This window comes from Pezoporus occidentalis, unplaced genomic scaffold (genome assembly GCF_034315485.1).
Source record: "Pezoporus occidentalis ecotype Australia unplaced genomic scaffold, CSIRO_AGI_Poc_V1 ctg16, whole genome shotgun sequence".
NCBI lineage: Eukaryota > Metazoa > Chordata > Aves > Psittaciformes > Psittacidae > Pezoporus > Pezoporus occidentalis.
This window is the reverse complement of record NW_026913425.1, coordinates 6,375,611-6,394,488: the sequence shown is the minus strand read 5'-3', so window position 1 is coordinate 6,394,488 and position 18,878 is coordinate 6,375,611. Positions and strand designations below refer to the sequence as shown.

The following is an 18,878-nucleotide window of genomic DNA, read 5'->3' as shown; positions in this document are numbered from 1 at the left end:
AGTCTAGGGGCGCGGGTCCTGTGTCAGCCGGGCACCCCGTGGCATCCCCTCGGGGTGTTGTTCGTCCCCCGCGTCCTTCCTGCTTCCGGGGGCCGCCGCGGGCAGGATTTGCCGCAGATGACATCAGCTATGGATGCTGGAAAGGCGGCGGCGGCGGCGCGGGGATGCGCCGGCTCCCCCCCCTTCCTCCTCCTCCTCCTCCTCGCCAGGTCCCTGCCCTGCACCGTCTCCGTATAAAAGCGCCGCCGCCTCCCCACCCACCCTCACTCGTTCCCTGCCGCCTGCGGAGCCGCCTTCTCCTCTGAGCGCCCCGGAGCCGCGGGGCGGAGGCGATGGCCACCGTAGTGGTGGAAGTGGACTCGGAGCCCTCCTGCAGCATACCCAACCCCACCTCTCCCTCGCCCAGCCTCTCTCACCGCTTCCTCGACAGCAAGTTCTACCTGCTGGTGGTCATCGGAGAGCTGGTGACCGAGGAGCACCTGCGGCGGGCTATCGCCAACATCGACCGAGGTGAGGCGGCTGGGAGCGGTCACGCCGCAGGCAGCGCCGCGGCACCCCTCCTGCCAGCGCTTCCCCCTCCTTGGTCGCGCCCGGGGCTCGCCCCACACCCCGCCGACCCCCGCAGGGCACGGACACGCCGGTCGCCAAGCCGTGGTCTCCGGCTCTTTATTCCCCGGGGTTCCACCGCAGAACCCTTCTCTCCCAGCTCCATCCTTCCCCGGTGGGGTGCGGATGCTGCGGAGAACGGCCTCGGGCAGGGCCCGGCCCCGCTCCGCTGCCGCCCTCGCGGGGACCCGCACTGGGCTGGTAGCAGCGACCCCCAAGCCATTGTCAGGTGGAGGGGCCGGGGCGGGAGCCCGCCGCCGCCGCCGATCCCGTCCGCCCGGAGTCGCGGGCGGGTGGGCGTGGCGCGGTCCGCACTGCGGTCCCTATGGCAGCCCGGAGCGGACAAAGGGCGGCGAGCGCGGCTGGGGATGGGATGCATGGGGCTGGGACGGGACGGGCTGGGCTGGGCTGGGGGCTGCTGCTGCTGTCCGCAATCCCGGTCCCCCGCCGCCAAACGAGACCGGCGGCGTTAGGGGCGTTTTCCATCTCGGCGGCAAAGGCTGCCCGAGCGAGAGCGCGGCCGCGCCTTTGTGTCCAACTTTGGGCGGTGAGAATTCTCTTGGCTGGAGGATTTTGCAGGATCCGAGCTTTATAAAAGCGTACATGCATTTCAATAAAGAAAAACCATATGGGTAACACGGCGAACACCTGAGTGCTCAGCCTCTTTATTGTCCGGTTACCGGATACTTTGACTCGCTGTTCATTTGTCCTTTTCTTAAGACGGCAATACGGGAAGATACGGCAAGTGAAAAGACAGTTTTATAAGTTCTCAGTGTGGTTTCTGATACAATAGATTGCGGTGTACATGCGGGGGGGGGGGTGGGGTGGGGTGGGGGTGGGGGTGGTGGAAGCCCCGTTGCAGTACTCAGTGGTATGAAGCACAAAGAAAATTATTGCCAGACCCTACAGTCTGTTAAACCCAATTGGTACCTGATTTTGTATAATATATTTTGTTCTGGGCTGGTGAAAATGAAGATTTCAGAAACCTGCCATTGTTAGAGGGAGGAAGAGACCCTGTAACCAAGAACTGCTATCAGCCTTGTCATGTAGGTGTGGTTCAGCAGTCCAGCTAGGACTTCGTTTGTCTCTATTGTTGCTTTCTCAAGCATTGTTGCTTTTGTTTGCTATTTGTCTTGATTCTTTTTCATGACTATTTGTGGTAAAGGGCTTCTTCATCACAGCTGACCAGCTTCACTGTGACCTGTTCATCTTTATTACTACCATTGTCTCCTAGGAAGAATTACTGAGGCAGATGCTTTGTCATTCAGAGCTTCTTCAGCACTGCACTTTCGAATTCTATCTAATTTTCAGTTGTGCCAGAAGTGAATTGACTGCGTTTTCATAAAATTATTAAAAATTATAAAGCAAATGGATAAAACTTCTGTCCTCAAGACAGAAGTCATTCTTCCTCTGAAGAAATGCTCTTCAGTCTCTTCTTGAAGCTTCTATTGTACAGTTGTTGCTGCATAGCTCTGTTGCTGCTACCTCCTGCCACTAAGCATCTTATAGTTTTAGATGTTCAGAGGAAACGCTCTGGTCTTTTTAGTCATCTTTTTGGACTAGAAGTCACCTTGCTCCTCCTAGTGTCAGAAGATCTAATTGAGATTTTGTCTGCTAGGAAAAAAAAACCCTTGATCAGATTTTGAGGTACATTGTTCTGGATGAGTACACTCGGAGTCTGAAGCTCAGTCTGTGAGCCAAATAGGGGCTCAACTAACCTCTCTTTCTTTGGAAAGTGTGCTGTAGTTTGGAAGAAAATGCTTCTTTCAGCCGTTGTTCTCCACAGAGACTTAAATGCATTTTGGGTTCTAGATAACTCTGCCTCACTGTCTTCTCTGGTACATTTCCTGAGTACCATCACTGGAAATTGTGGATTCATGCGCCAAACTGCAGAGCAACGTGTCAAAGAAAACATCTGCTGATAATACATCAGTGGCGTGATGCTACACAACCCGCTGGAATGCAGAGTCATCTCTTAATAGATAATGAAGAGGGAATGGTGTGGCAAGATGCATTTTCAGTAATTACATTTGGGTTGTGACTTTGCTAAGGAGGCAGTCCTCCGACCCACCATTCACCAAAAAAAGAAGGGAGAAGTGAAGAGAAGCCTTCAAGAGTTTTCCACTAACATGGCAGATGCTACTGGGTGTGCCCTGCCTGCTGTCTGATTAGTCCTATGCCTAGTGGCATTACACTCCTAAGACTGCAGAATGAAAGCAATAGCTCCAGTTCAGCAATGCTTCCGTAGTTATGTCCATGCTGTTAATGATCTACATCATTGGATTGACCTTGGATTTTGGTTCCAGATTTACGCCTGTTCTACCCAAACCTGATTTGACTATATTATGTATATAATACATTATGCTCTTTTATAATATACATACATAATCTTTGCATCTAGACTGCTGAATCATGCAGCTGCAGATTTGGGATATTCTATCCAAATCCCAGTTTCAGCTTCTAGGACTACTTTGTGCCTGGAGTGTCTAGGCTTTTTTTTTTTCCCCTACTATTTTGTGTCCTGTATTTTGGACATCACCTCACTCAGCAGTCTGTACTATTCCTTCTCCAAATCTTATCCCTACAGCAAATTTGGATTCATGACAAAAGCAGCTAAAGATGGTGGACATGCTGCTATAATTAGCAGCATTGCTGAATCATAGTTCCTGTTGCTTAACTGACCTCCAGAAGGCTTTGTAGTCTCCCTGCACAAGCTTGCTGTCAGAGGCTAGTGAGCTGTCTGTCTTTGAGCTTCTTGAAGTTCAGCACTCATTCATTCAATGTATTTCAGCTTCAGGATTGATGGTGGTTTACTCGTCACAGTTCTCATATGCACTATACATGTGTGGTATTATATCATCTTTACCTTCTTGCTCTCAAATATTCCAACACCTGGAAAACATTAAAGCCTGCTGAGCTGTATTTGTCTGCCGAAACTGCGCCCCAGAAATGCACCATATGGCCAAGATGTTTTTGAGAAATGAAAATAAGGAGACTTACAGAAAAGACTTTGCAGCTTATGCCTCAGAACAATGATGCATCAGTCAGGAAGTGGAGGTGGCTGGTTATGGCTCAGATATTTTTCTCTTGAGTGGTTATGAAACAGGCAATACTGTATTTCCAAATTTATTTAAAGCTACAAATGGCAGTTACTAAATAACTGGTAGCATATTTCAGTAGTAATCGTGTTTCTAACTGGACTGGGATGCTGACAACAAAAAGACCTGGATGAATTCTTCCTGAAGAGGCTTCAGGCTCTTGAAACATAGATGTTCATACTTGCATGGAGAACCTACCCAGAGCTCCAATGGCACTGCAGAGCTGGTTTCTCTGCACTTTCTCCTCCTCATCCTTCTACCCTACAACATGGCTTCAGCCATTGAGAGCCTTGGAATTTCTGCTGCCTTGAAAGAGAATGTATCAAGGCAGACAGTGTTGACAGTAGCATTCACAGCCCGAAATCCTGGCAAAGGTACCAGCAGAAGTGACAGTGCTAGCCTCGTGGTGAGGGAATGGCCACACATCTCTTCAAGTGTCTCCTCACCAACCCTCGAAGTGATTTAACTCAGCAATTTCATGCAAAGGCATAGTCAGGTGTGTGGGGAGGGGCTACCAGAAACTTCCTCACCCGCAGTCACTTCTGTGTTTGCCAGCTTATTTGTGTAAGTCTAATGATATTCCTTTAGGGAAAAATGTAATGTTGGTGTTCAAAATTACAGCAGTACCTGTACTGCAACTGCCTGCTCACTATTTTTCAAAACTGGGCTTTTCAGAGCAATTTCAAAACAAGAAAATTATTGAAAAGTGTTAAGCATGTTCTTTTGTTTTGTTGGGGGAGGTTGTGTGGGTTGGTTTTGGTTTGTTGGTTGTCTCTCTTTTGTCATAAAAGTCTTGTGGAAAGAATAATAAATTTGTCTTTTGACTGCAAAGCTGTTTTTTTTGTTGTTTTGTTTTTTTTTTCTCTAGTCAGATTTCAATCCCCTTTTGATCATGCGTCAAGTATTTAACTTTCTAAGTAGCTGGGGGGGAACAGAGAATAGAGATGTTCTGTATAGTTTTTAAAAGAAAAAAGATCAAGTGTAGCATTTTTAAGTCTCAAAACCAGAATTTTGATACTTCATAAATAAATGATTACTTAAATTTTAATTTAAAATACTGGATGCTTCAAGGCTTTCAAATGAGGAAGTCAGCAATTTAATACTTTGCATTTAAATATTAATTTGCAACGTTCTAGGTGATGCTTTTTTTTTTTCAGAGGAACAAGTACAGTGGTCCTGCAATATGACTTAAGTGTCCTTCAAGTGGTCCACTCTTTCAGTTTTGTAAATCAGTTTTGTGTATTGCTATTTTAAAGTGAAGTCAGGGACGTCATGCGGCTACTAGGATGTGGCAGAAACAGTCCTAAAGATGGGGCCATGAAGATCATCACCCACTGGAAGGTGGATTCCCCTTGCTTGTGACTGATTCCTGTGCAGAGTGCTACTTCTGAGCACTCAGCACTTTCCAAAAAATAGCTATGAGCCTTGAAAGGGAGAGAAGCTGATTTTGCAATTTAAAAATATGCAAATAACATGAATGCAAATGGAGAATCACTCAGTTAAAATTCCAAAAACAGTTTGCGTTGTATTTTGAATTTTAGGAATCCGATCATGGGACACAAACTTGGTTGAATGCAACTTGGACCAAGAATTGAAACTTTTTGTGTCTCGCCATTCAGCTCGATTCTCTCCTGAAGTTCGAGGTGAGTTTTTGGGAACTGTTTGACAAATGTTAGTGGGTTTTTGTTTTGTTTGTTTGTTTTCTTTCTTTTTTTGTGACTATTGAATTAATAAATATTTTGGAGTTGTATGGCCCACTTTCATTTGGGAGAAGCTGAGGGGTGGAGGGCCTACCGTGACTCACAGGAACATTCTTTGGCTTGTAGGAGGAAATGAGAAATTTACGGGGCTCATAAGACTAATTTTCTTTTGCTGCTTTTTCTTGAAGCCTATCTTTCCTTTAGAGGATTCATACAATAAAGCAAAACAAAAAAATAAAATCCGATTTTGTGAAGTGTAAAATTCTGTGTTCTGGTTGCATGGGAATCAAGTGTTTGGTAAGTTTTCTAACACCTCATTACTTTAACACAAATGTTGAGTGAGCATAGGTGGAATGGATCACAGTTTTCACGTAAAAACTTATAACCTTCTCAAAGGAGGAGAGGTTGTTTTCATTGAAATCATTGTGGCCATGTGCATATTACTAGTACAACCTAGCACTGATGAGCACTAGATGGTCCTGAAGATAGTACTTAACTGCGATGAAAAGGGGTATGAAATGCTGTATTATGCTACTCTGTCACATTCCTGGGGTCAGTTATTGTACACTGTTGATAATGAGATCCTGATGTTTCCCTAGCATGACAGCATTGACCTAATGGTTTTGAGTATGTCTTGTGTACAAAATGTCTTGTGTAACTAATTCTTCCTCTTTCAGCATAGGTTATAGCAGTTTTTGCCATATCTTCCCATATCTTTAGAGAGTAAAACATTGCCAGAGGCAAGAAAAAAACCCAAAAAACTCTACAGTTCTCCTGTTTTGAAAACTAACAGAACCAATATAACAATACACAGTGTGAAGTGATTTAGTTAAGGGATGTAGCTCCTGATAGACATGGAAGTGAACTCAGGCCTTGTATACATATTTTTCATTTCAGTTGACATGTCATGAAGCCAATTCAACTTCTCAATGACATTAGTTGCTTTGTTTTACAGAGAAGGTAGATAATGATAAGTCAAATAAGCAGAATATATCTGTAAGGAAAGCAAGATGCAATGCATTCCATTTTAACATGTATGTGTTTTACTTAAACTTCATGGAGTAAAAAGATCCTGAGTGTCTCCTTTAGCAAAAATATTCCAGCATGTCTTGTTTAGATGATACATCCTAACAGCATTGCTTGAATTAAAATAAAACAAATACTCAGCTTTCATATGGTAAATAAAATAAGATTATGAATCCCTTTTTTCAACAGAATGACTATAGAATCCTCCAGGATTTTTTCTCTAGGAATTATATTTTGGTTTGATTTTTTTTTTTCTTGTTTGTCTAGACTTGCCTGTTTAGTCATTGTGTTGAGTTACAGCTTAATTGCATGAGACTGGGATTCATCAACATCTCTGTGACAAGCAATAATGAATGTGTTTTTCACCACTGCTCAATCCTCAAACAATAAACTGCCAACATCCATGTTGAAAAATCATTAAGGGAGCCTGAAACTTGGATAAAGGGAAGATCAGGAAAAAAGCTATCCCTCTTGACCGATTTCTTTTCTAAAATTCTGTGGGGAAGCCCAACGGCACCTCCAGAAGCCCACTGCCCAGATCAGAGGATCATCTATTTTAGTTTCTTCTTGTGGTTCTCTGATGCTGAATCTGCATGAGCTCCCTTGATCATCTCTAATGTTTGACAGGGAGAAGGGGGTTTTGATGCCATTAATAAAACCTCAGAATGTTTGACTTCTGTTACAACACCCAAATGTTGACTATTTAAGCAGTGAAATAGTCAATGTTTGTACAAAAGAGATGATTGTGAGTAAGTATTCTCTTACGGTCCCAAACTCAGAAATTCTGCAGCATTTAGGTAACTAGGGGACTTTTTGTCCAAGGAAAATATTCATCCAAGGTGATGGGGGATGTAATTAAACAGCCTTTTTCCCAGTCCTTTGAGAATGAAGTCTTTGTGCAACTTACAAAGGTAGAGACAGTTTGCTCTTGAAGAAGGCTTAGAGTCATCTAGTATGTCTGCTGAGCTCCTCATATAGTTAGGTCTGACTGCTGACTGAAGCCTGTTTGATAATGATGTTTAATTATGGTAATTGCAGTGCTGGCTCAGTACATGCTTGTATGCTTCTCAGAGTAGCTCAAGGATATGCACAACAGCAAAGTGAAGAGTAGGATGATTTCTCAGAGAGGAAGCCTGGAGGAAGTGGGACCAAGCCTGTCCCCATGCCATGTGCCTGCAGTGGGGAATAGAGAGAATATCTGTCAAAGCATTTATGTTTTTTTCAATTGAGGAATTTAAGGTGTAGTCCTTCTCCCTGTGTAGTGAAAAACAGTGTACATATTGATACTACAGGGAGCATCCCAGCATTCTTTTTGTGCTCTTTTTAAGGGAATGGATTGTCACAGTGGTGTTTATGCATCTTATATTCAGCTGCTGGGCAACTTAGGGACGACTTGTAATTCCTGAAAAATACGATTCAGAATGTTCTTTTCTGTTACCTTGTAAAGCAGCTGAGTTAGCAGACTCTTTAATAATACCACATTTTGCGGAAAAGTTGGGTGCTGGTGAAAAAAATGAGTAATAGAGCTTATTAGCTGGTTGCCACGACAACTAGCAACATGACTTAAAATGGGTCCTCCAGTGCTTGCCTCTGTTCTCTGCCATGTACTGATAACTTCCATCTTATGTTAATATCACAAGGATAAACATTCAAACAATGAGTTGTAACATGTGCATGGTGAAAATGAACTGTGTGTTGGATGGAAAGGCAGAGCAAGTGGAGACTTGGGAAGAGCTCTGTTGAAATTGCAGCTGTATCTGAAGCTGCAGCTGTACCTACCAATCTTTTGTTAATTAAAGTTTCAGTTGCATAAAGCAGCTTCATAAAAGACCAAGTAAATGGGTTTTGGGGTAGAGGAGGGTGAAGCCATTGAGGGTCTTTCTGCAAGACACCTGCTGTTTTGTCCTTCAGCTTCCTCCTGAGCCCACTTGACTGTTGCATTGGTGTGTATTCAAGCCCTTGCCTAGACTAAATCTACTTTATTTAAATAGCTGTTTGGTAGTTAATCACCCCTAACCTTTAAGAGATACCTCCTAAACAATGCACTGTGACTACTTTGTCCTGTTCTGATGAAGAACATGTATCTGTTGAAGACACGTTTCCTATCTGAGCAGTACCAGGAGATCTCCTGTTGCCCTAAGTCAGCAGTTGGTGACTGTACTGTTTTGAGTCCTTCCTTATCTGTGCCCAAGACTTTATTTCCTCCAGGCTGCCTGTGGCCAGGGGAGACCTTAGCAAAATGCAAAACATGTTTGGTGTCCCCTCGGCAGCTGCCTACATCTGCAGCAGCAGTCGGCTTACTTACTTCGGGCTTCCTAAAGAAGGTCTTTGTTCTCTGAAATGGTCATGACCCCCAAAAAGCCTTAACAGTTTTCATTCTGGAAGTTCCCATTTCAAAATTAGTGTTTAGAACTGTTAGTATCCTGTGGGGAATTTTTGGATCTGGGAATTCTGGTCGTTAAGGCTCACCCAAGATCCAAACCCAGTTAATATCACACCTAGTAGTTTGCAATGTGAGCTTGTGGAGTTGCTGATAAAACCCTAAAGGGCATGGATTTACCGCTGTCCTACTGGAAACCAGTTCATCAAAATCTGTGAAGTTAAGACGGCATATTTTTTTGAGCAAAATCTATCAGTTAAAAATGAAAGAAAAAGATCCAAGAAGTCAAGACTGTATTTCTCAACTGGTGTCAGAGCACCATCATTAACTGCCTTGGAGTTCAATTCACATAAAATCCTAAGTAGTCTGGTATATGCATTTAGGGACATCCTATAAATGTAATTCTTCAGCCATTAGAGACTATGATAGTTGAAATAGCTATTGAGAGGAGTCATTTTAGCTTGCTGGAGAAGTTAATTTTAGTTGGCTACCAGCCTTGTTTTTTGTCTTGAAGTATTCATGCTTTGGAAAAAAGAAAATGGAGTCAGAATAGGACTTGAACAGGGAATTGAGCTGACTCAGGCTGCTGCGACAGTGAATGGTATCCCTGCAGGGTGCTGCTGCCATCAGTTCAGGGCTGCAGTGTTGGGGCTGCCCAGCAGAGCAAGGCTGGGGATCTCCCATGTCCTTGCAGGCAACAATTGGCTTGGGGGCACACACCCAGCTCTCATCCACTTGCCAGCTTTTTCTGTGGGATATATTAGGATTTTGGTGGCTCAGGAAAGAGTTACAGTGCAGCAGCCTACATGTTCGGATGCAAGAATTGTCAAAGCTTTCCTTTCTTAGTACTAATCAAAATTCCAGAGATGGGCTAATAAGTGACTTTTTCTTCAGTGAATAAATTGTTGCACTTATGTGACAATCATTTTGGCACTGACTTCCATTTCTGCTTTTTTAGGAGTGATCGCGAAGAAAATTAGCATGAATTTACATTGCTGCCAAAACACCAGTACCTGCTAATGCTAAGATGTTAGCATGAATCAGCAAAATGACTGAGAGGTTATTTTTAAATGCCTTGCATCACAAGTACATACAATAACTTAAGTGGCCTTAGAATAGCCCCTGTTTTATGAGAACAAGCTTTTGGCCTGTGTGAGGCAGCTACCAGAGGTATGGGATTAAGTTCGCTGTGAATAATTATAGAATTTCAACTCTGTTATGAAATTTGAATCCCCGTTCCTCTTTAATTCAGCATACATAATGGTATATTCCCAAGGTTATTTTGTTAAAGGTTACTTAACGAAACCTATGGAATTATAATTCTTAATTTGTCTCTCATGATATTTCAGTCTTTCTTTCCTAATATTTTGTCTGTGTAGGACATTTGAAACTGAAGACTTAAACAATATTTGCCCATTACTATTTACAAATGACTTAACTCTCATCTCTTCCATCATGGATTTATAATAAATGGGTAACCAGAACATCATTGCCACTTTTTCATCTACTTTCTGGTTGTAATTGACAACCTTTTTCTCAGATGTCAGTTTTTCTTAACTTTGCCAAGACTTATTTTTTTTTCAATTGCCTGGAATTTCTGCTACTTTTAAAGATTGATCAGGGAAGGACTGGAGTTCCCTGGTTCACTGTAGGTGTGAGGAAACTGGTGTCATAAAAAGTGTCCCAGATGCATGGGACAGATAAAACAGGGTAGTTAAAAATTAAAACGGAGAAGAAGGAAGCCTTGCTTTCACCTTTTTGTGGTTAAGTCATTTTTTGCTGGCACCATCGTTGAACTGGGAAATAAATATGGGATGAAGTCTGGCAGAACCTTGAGAAGTGAGCCCAACTAAAGCAGGCTTGCTTCTGATCTTGGGGCTTTGAAACATTCAGTGCACATTCTGGCATGGTTATTATGGCCATCCAGCATGGTTTCTGAACCTCAGGCTGTGCCTTTGGTCTTCCAAAACCTGCATGGAGTTTAGGCAAGCTGAAAAAAATTAATAAAGAATTATTTTCTATGTGACCAGTGCTTTAAGTAGATGTAGTAGGCAATGCATTCAAGAGTATCTCTGGATAGGATTTAATGCTTGTCGCAAGCTAATGATTTAATGGCATTACTCATAATCGTTTGTCTAACACTAGTGAATTTTTAAAACTTATCATCACTAGCTGCAAAGCTCAGATTCTAAAAGTTCATTAGAATTGGAGGATTTAAATATTTTTCAATACTAATTAGGTTTTTATACATTTAATGTTTCCTAGCAACCTCATAAATTTTAATCTTCCTGACCACTTCTTTAATAATTGTATTACAGAATACTATTCTTTTTACATTTCAATCCACTATATATGAACAAGCTTGAAACGGTGTAGTTTTGGTTGTTTGGTTTTGGTGTCTTTTTTTTTTTTTTTATTGTGTCCTGCAACTTGAATTGCTGAATCAAGTGAAAAACATAGCACCTTTCAACATAACACATGGAAGACATGGAAGTCATCAAAAAGAAATCCAAATGGAGATGGTGTATTATTTAAGTGATTGATTCTAAAAATAAAGGTGGGCCCCTTTGATCATAACAGTGTCTCAACTGCATAAATAGTTTGGCTGCAGCAATCGTATTCCTGAACTGTCTCTAGTGGGAATAGTTGCTCTGCACCTAACAACCCTCTATACCTATTAAAGCCTATAATTACAAACAGAATTACAATTTCTCTCTAGCTTTGGTGGGATAATGTCACTGTATGTCAAGTAGGGGATTATCATGTGGAGGAAGACTTTGCCAGCATTCTCATTCTGAGTTGAATAGCAGGATCTGATAGTATTAATTTGTTAGGAGGAGCTGTTGAGTGGGGGAAACCCACTTACTGGGCTATGGTAATGGGTGTTGTCCTCCACAATCATTTCTAGAGAGTAATCACAGGAAGGAGAAGACAGAAAGCATTCAGATTTCCTTAAACAGTATAGGCTTACTATTGAGCCCATTGAATGGTATGATGCCATTGTACATTAGAGGCATACTTACATAAAAAAGCACAGTTTTGACTTCTGGATTGTCTCGGGGCCTGTGCGCTCCCTTTGTGATTAAATTGGTTTAAACTGAAAGCAAATTCCAGGCCAAGGAATCAGTTTTTTGCAGAGAATCTGGAAGAGACTTAACGATTTACTGTATTTTAGATGTCTTCTACTCTTTTTTTTGTTTCACAGAGAGTGTTAGATGTTTGCAGAGTTGATGCCAATCTAACTATCAGTCCATTCCTAACTTGAGTGTTTTTCCCTGAAAATGTTGGAGGCATCTTGGAATCTATGAAACTAACTGTCCTCCTGTGCTTTTTGGGCTCTGAGAATCTAATGAGTTTTCAACACAATGCCTGCTGCTTTCCAGGGGGGTAGTAGATAGTGTTCCAAGTTCAGCCCAGGGCAATGTTCAGGTCCTGGCTTAGTAGCAGTTTTTCTCTTCTTGTCTTGTAGTCACAAACAAACAGGGATGGCTTTAAGAGAAGGGGCCACTTTGAAAGCTTTTTTTCAGTGTTGGAAGTGAAAGAGTTGTGGTGCAAGGCAGCTCTATGTAGAGCTATCTACCAGCTCCAGGTGAGCTGGTACCCCTACCCATGACAGTGCAGCCCCATGCAGGTGCAGTTCCAGACTTCACTCCCTGGGAGCAGAATGATCTCATCAGTGATGGGCCTCTTAAAAGATCATCATGAGATCTCATTGCATCAGTATTTAGCTTCACCACAGCTCTGAGCTGGCAGACTCTACTGCCATGTTTCAGAGACAGCTTTGGTATGTCTGCAAGGGAGTTTTTGCATGTACAAAGCGTACAGGCTTTAATCTGTGACAATGATGTCCAAGACTATTTTTCCCATTTTCCTGATTTATCTTTTTGTTTCTTCAGCTTATTTTAAACATTGTGTCCTCCTCCCCTCTGCTTCCCTAAAATGAGTGCAATGCTGAGACTTGATGTTAGCAGATGTTTTCAAGACTACAGAGAAGCCTTTGCTCATCCTAGATTACACATACTTTTTTCTTCCTTTCCCCAGTGATGGTCCTCCTGCAGACTTCCTATATGTCACAGTAAGCCACGGTAGTTAAGTGGTAAAACGTGAATGGCATCTTGCCAGTACTGGCACTTCCAGGCTTGCTGCCTTTCTTGGAGCCACACCACAGCAAACAATAAGGGAATGTGTACTTTTTTGAGAGACAAGTTCAGAAAAAGCTGTGGTCAGCGAGAGCTCAGCTCAGAAATGTTTTGTAGTTCACCCTTTATATAGTTCTGGCTACCCCTGCTGTTAAATATGCTGGAGGCTACTTCTGGCAATTCCAGCTTTTCTGTTGTTCTTCCTTTTGAGCAGATTGCTGTCTCTTTGTCAGTGATTGTTACCTTAACCTAGGCAATGATTAAATTAGATTTAAACCAAAGGCCTTGCTGAACCCCACCAAAAGTTACTCCTTGTACTATTGCATGTCTGTGACTTATTTCAAAGGTGGCACACTCCCAGAGAGTATTAAGTCCATGTTAGACCTACTGTTTTTTGTTAGATAATCTAGGTAACCTAGACTAACCAATAAAAAATCTTATCAATAATCACTGGGGGGAAAAAAAGATGTTTTCAAACCAGCAGAGGTGTAGCCTATCCGGATCTGCCTTGCCACAGTTCTATGACAACAGTTACTGATTTGTAAGTGGAGTTAACGGGACAGATCATTTCCACTGAGACGATCAAATTTGCAATCAAATCAGAAACTGGCTGTGTAAAGCTTGGAAACATGGTTCCTATAGCTGACGGCACAATAACAAACAGATTCACTGCTGAGTTTGATGCTTTTTCAGATTTCAGGCTCAAAGGTTTAGACTCTGAATATTCCCACCAAACCTTTGAAAAACTCTTGAGAATAATTTTTGAGATCCTGTAAAATAAGAGGAGCCATAGGAAAGTGCAAACAATCTCAGTGTTGCGGCTCTATTCATGTTTTCTCATTATCTCTAATGTCTTTTAATTTGTTACTACTACCAAACATTATCCTTTTCCAGTACAAAATTAAGCTATAATAATATACTTCAGGTTCAAAACTCATTTCCTTCAAAGTTTCTACATAAATTTCAGCATAATATGCAGTTACACATACTTGGTTTAAAAAACACTTTGAAATGAGCAATCAAAAAAGAAAAAAAACCCACCAAACCCCAAACAAACCCCAAACAAACATTTTTGTTTTCTTACCCTTTCCCTTTTTTGTAAGTCGTCTGCCATAGAATTATGCTCCCTCGTGCTTTTTTACCAGTAGATGGCATTCTCAATGCCCATACTCATACTATGCAGTAAATGAGCACATGCAAACTTCTGTACTGTTTTTAGGTCGTAGTAGTTAATGTGAGACATTATGTTTTCTATTTTGCTCTGACAACTTGCTCGGAGTTTAAATTTCAGAAAATTCAGCTCTGTTGACTGTGGAGGATGAAGGAAGAAGCTCATTTACAACTGTAAATGCGCTTATCAAACTTCAAATCTTATAGTCAACAAAGGAAAACCAAAGCATAGCTCATACAGGTGAGAGGTCTCTCAGTTAGAAGACCACAGATAGTGATCATTTATGACAATGCTTAACTTCACATTAACTCTGCAGAGCCAGCAGGGGGAAAAGCAAGACCCCTATGTATGCAGCTATGTTTGTGCATAAATTAACACATGGTGTAGATACAGCTGAGGAAATCAGCCTTACAGATTATGTATGCAGAGCTGCATTTTCAGGATATCTCTAACAGACCTGAGCTTCCCCTCTTTTGAAGCTGCAATATAACCACACCAAGAAGTACAGCAGTGCCTCCTCTCCCATGTTGAATTTAGAGCACAGGTTGGAATAAAAGACCTGAGATATATGCAAGTAGACTCCAATTTGCTTATCAGGTTTAATGTATCTCACATGGTTTTCCCTGTCTCAGTCTAAGCTATAACTGTCTGTTAGGAATATAGGCACTGTAGAACACACTGAATCAAGAGACCTGGAGTTTAGTCCTTAACTTTTCCCCTCAAATACATGAAGGCTGACTGTAGCAGTCACACTTAGGTGCTGTGGACAGTCTTTGATACAGATTATTCAGTTGCAGGGATGTAATGACATTGGTTTTTGTTGTGGGTTGTTTTTTTTTTTTCTCTTGCTTCAGTTTCCCTTTGGGGACTGCTCTGCAAAGTCTGCCAGTAGGGAACCTAGCATCAGTGATTTATGCAGTGTGATCTTCATTAGAATTCAAAATGAGGCTACCAACTCTTTTCAAATAAGCTGCCAGCCAGATGTTAGAAAGTAATTACTACAGGGATCACTCAACTTGATTTGAAAATAACACCAAAGATGAAAAGCTGAGATTAGCCATTCACCAATTTGTGTAACTCCCTCAGATCTGAGTTGTGTTTAAAAAAACCACATGTGACCACCATTTTATGAAGCTGAATATCCGCACGTCTCTGTGGACAAAATACTTTTGATATACGCAAATACTGGTAAATGGACATTCAAATAATTTTCAGCTGACTTGACTGTGGGCAAAGTACTAGGGCTCTAAAGGCTGCTGGGAGCAGCTCTCTTTTGCCACTTACGTAAAAAACCCAACGCAAACAACAACCGAAACCTCTCAAATAACAAAAAACGTAGCCAGGAATTTATCTTTAATTGTGATTGCTGCATCACTTTGACAAATTTTGCTTTTAACATGTGTAAATTATGAGTAATATTACTGAAAACAGAAGGGTCCCACCAGATCTACCCTGTTATGTGTTAGGGCAGCACTGGACTGCTGTTGAAGAATTGCAATTTGTAGATCCCATTTATAAAGAGTTGGAGGGAAGTGTTTGTGGGGAACTGGATTCTACATAAAATTAAATGCAGCATTGCTGGGTTGCTGTGGCACCGCTTGAAATAAAACCCAGCAATTCTCTTCTACTGCTTCCTTGTGAGCTGGGTGGTGCTGGCATTGGTAATCAATCAGCTGACTTCCATTAGACCTAGACATCTGTAGGAAGCTGAGTGCTTCTGCAAATCTTAAGCCAAGCTGGTGAAATATTGTCAGCCATCTCTAACAAAGCTCCATGTCAAGTGGGAGTGAAAAGCTTCTAAGTGCAGCCGCGTGTCTGCGGAAATGTGTGCTTTCTAATTACTAAAACGTTCTTGCTGGTCCTAAATCCAGGATGCTTACAGCGTAAAAGTTAAAATACTATGGGGAGGTGAAGTAAATGACATTTTGATTACCCTTCTTAGTGACTGACACAACCTTCAAACCCTGGGGAAGAGAAGTGGCAAGGAGGAGTCTTTTGCCTGTTGTCACCTCTGCTGTGTCATCCCCTCCTCTGTACCATGCTTATCTCATGGCTGAGGGTTAATTAGAAGACTTTGAAGCTGAAGTTATGGAAGAGAATATAAATTGCGTCTGTATGGATTATGATCTGGTGGAGTTCATTAGCATGCAGGCGGAGTTTGTGTGCTTCCCAGCCTCTTTTCCCAGAGCTTGTGACTTCCAGGCACTTCCACACTCCAGCAGATCCGTTGTGCCTTATGGGGCTAGCCTGCATTTTCATATTAGCACAGTTTAATTAGGCAAGGAGAGATTGCTGTGTCTCCAGAATGATCTACAGATACAATAGATTAGTATTTATTACAAAGATTCTTTCAAATAAATGTCTGCTCTGTTAGACAGGTTTGCTCATTCTAAGGCCCTAGAGTCATTTAAGAAACAATTAAATCCTCTCTGGTGTGAAGAAGAATACTAAAAAGGATTAATGCTGACAGACTGTGCACTCTCTCTAGTTTCAGCTGTGTTGCTATGCCTTGCTGTTCTCCTCTGATACATAGGTTTGATAAAGGGAGCTGAGTTCAGGGACAGCTGCCCATCCCTTGCAGCAGTGTAGAGTGTAAGAGAGGACATAAAAAACACCAAGGCATTGGCTAAAAATGATCAAGCCTAGCAGAAATATGCAACTGTGAGGAACATACAGACGTTATGCTGGGAAGAAATTTGGAGAGCTTAATTCCATAATATTTATCCTGGTTATCCAAATTTGATGTGAAAGATGAGTATGATGCAGTTTAGTCTTCTAAATGCTCATGTAACTAGCCAGATTTACAGTGGCCATCCAGGAAATGCCACATAATGAGCTTGCGTGGTCAGGTCATTGTTGATCTTATTTTTTCCTGATTTCTCCTCCTCCCCCCTCAAACTAGTGTTCTGTGCAAGGGTAGCAGTTTTTCCCTCGGAAGCATGTTGGAAAAATATGCAAGATCTGCTCAGTTGTGAGGATTTGCAAAGGACCTGTACAGAAAACAAACATTTCTCTAAGTTTTATGTAATTTGTATTTATTTACATGGTTGAATTTGCTACTCGTGTTATTGTGTATATATGACTATGTAATATATGTTTAAAATACTATATATTATAAATATTCCTATTTTTTTTAATTTTAATTTTTCAGGTTTATGTCTTATGAACTACACAGTAATGTAACTTTGTAGAATCATAGAATCATAGAAATATAGAACCAGCTAGGCTGGAAAAGACCTTTCAGATCATCAAAGTCCAACCATTACCCGAGGAGTGCCAAGACCACCACTAAACCATGTCACTGAGGGCCTCATCTGCACATTTTCTCAACACTTCCTGGGATGGTGATTCCACCACTTCCCTGGGCTGCCTGTTCCAATGCCTGAGCACCCTCTCTGTGAAGAAATTCTTCCTAATATCCAATGTAAACCTCCCCTGGCACAGCTTGAGTCTGTTACCTCTTGTCCTAGCACTTGTTACTTGGAAGAACAGACCAACCCCCACCTCAATAGAGCCTCCTTTCAGGTAGTTGTAGAGAGTGATAAGGTTCCCCCTGAGCCTTCTTTTCTCCAGACTAAACACCCCAGTTCCCTCAGTTGCTCCTCATCACTCTTGTGCTCCAGACCCTTCGCCAGCTTTGTTGCCCTTCTCTGGACCCACTAAGTGTAGCCATCTCAAAAAAATGCAGTAAGGACCACAACTACCAAATTCTCAAACTGACAAATACAGCTGATTTGACTAGTTCAGCATAAATGAATCTCCCCTTTCTTAGCTGGAGTTTTCAAATGTAAACTGAATTTGTAGCAAAAAAAAAGTGTTGTATCTGTCATTTATTGAAATCCGTCAGAATTTTGCTCTTGATCTCAGTGAAGGCAGGTCAACCCCAACGTTGTTTATTTGTTCAAACATTTATTAAATATTTTGTTTATTTGTATATTTGTTGTTATTATTTATGCTGTTCTCAACAGGCATGCAGTTTTTTCTTAATTTAAGAAAGAATACTTGTGCATTTACGCAACTTAGAACTATCATCAAGCATGTCAGTTGCTAACATCTAGTAAGAGTTCTCCTCTCAGTGTAACTCCCTCAGAAAATTAAGTGTGCTGGACTTACCATGGTTCATATGGAAAAAAAAAAAAATCATGCAACTCTGTCTGTCATGCAAGACAGTGGGGGCTTCCAATGGAACCTAATGGCAACCTTTACATTTCTTCAAAAAGAGAAAATACTGAAACTCACAGGATTTCTCTTCCCCCAAAAGAGAAAATAAATTAAATAGTTATTTTAATCTTTGGGGAGATGCAGCTATATTGGTTTCATGTTCCTTAAGCATCACCCTGCTTTTTGGGGTGTGTTGTTTTCTTTTTAAATACTGATGATGAACCTAAAAGTGTACTTGAGTTGTGTTCATTTAATACTGGGTGGGTTAAATGTCTCACTAGTACTGACACTTTGTCATTCTAATGAAGTACAGTTCATGAGTGTCTGTACTTACACAGCCTGTGTGCTTAGTGTGATACACTAAAAGGAGTGTATCACATCTGAAATAGCATTTTCTTCATTGCATAGTCTAATTTTACCTGACATTCTGCCAACCAGGGCACAAGCTTTCTGCAGGAAGCCAGAGAGTATCTATGGTCTCATTTAGACAGAATTAAGTTATTATAAATCTGTTTCTAATTATGTTAATTAAATATTACATCATGTAGATCGAGCTGCTGTAGATCTTAGATATTTCTTTTATTGTTTTAGTAATTT

The 18,878-nt window shown here is 41.5% G+C and overlaps 1 protein-coding gene across 1 annotated transcript in view; it reads left to right on the top strand.

The window, feature by feature from the left end:
* The first annotated feature begins 290 nt into the window (after positions 1–290).
* Positions 291–18,878, top strand: part of MAP1B (microtubule associated protein 1B) — a 68,603-nt gene continuing 50,015 nt past the window's right edge. Inside the window, exons 1-2 of the mRNA XM_062612509.1 lie at positions 291–510; positions 5,246–5,347. Of these exons, the coding sequence (XP_062468493.1) occupies positions 333–510; positions 5,246–5,347 (280 nt within the window). The 5' untranslated portion in view covers positions 291–332. The remainder of the gene's footprint in view (positions 511–5,245; positions 5,348–18,878) is intronic.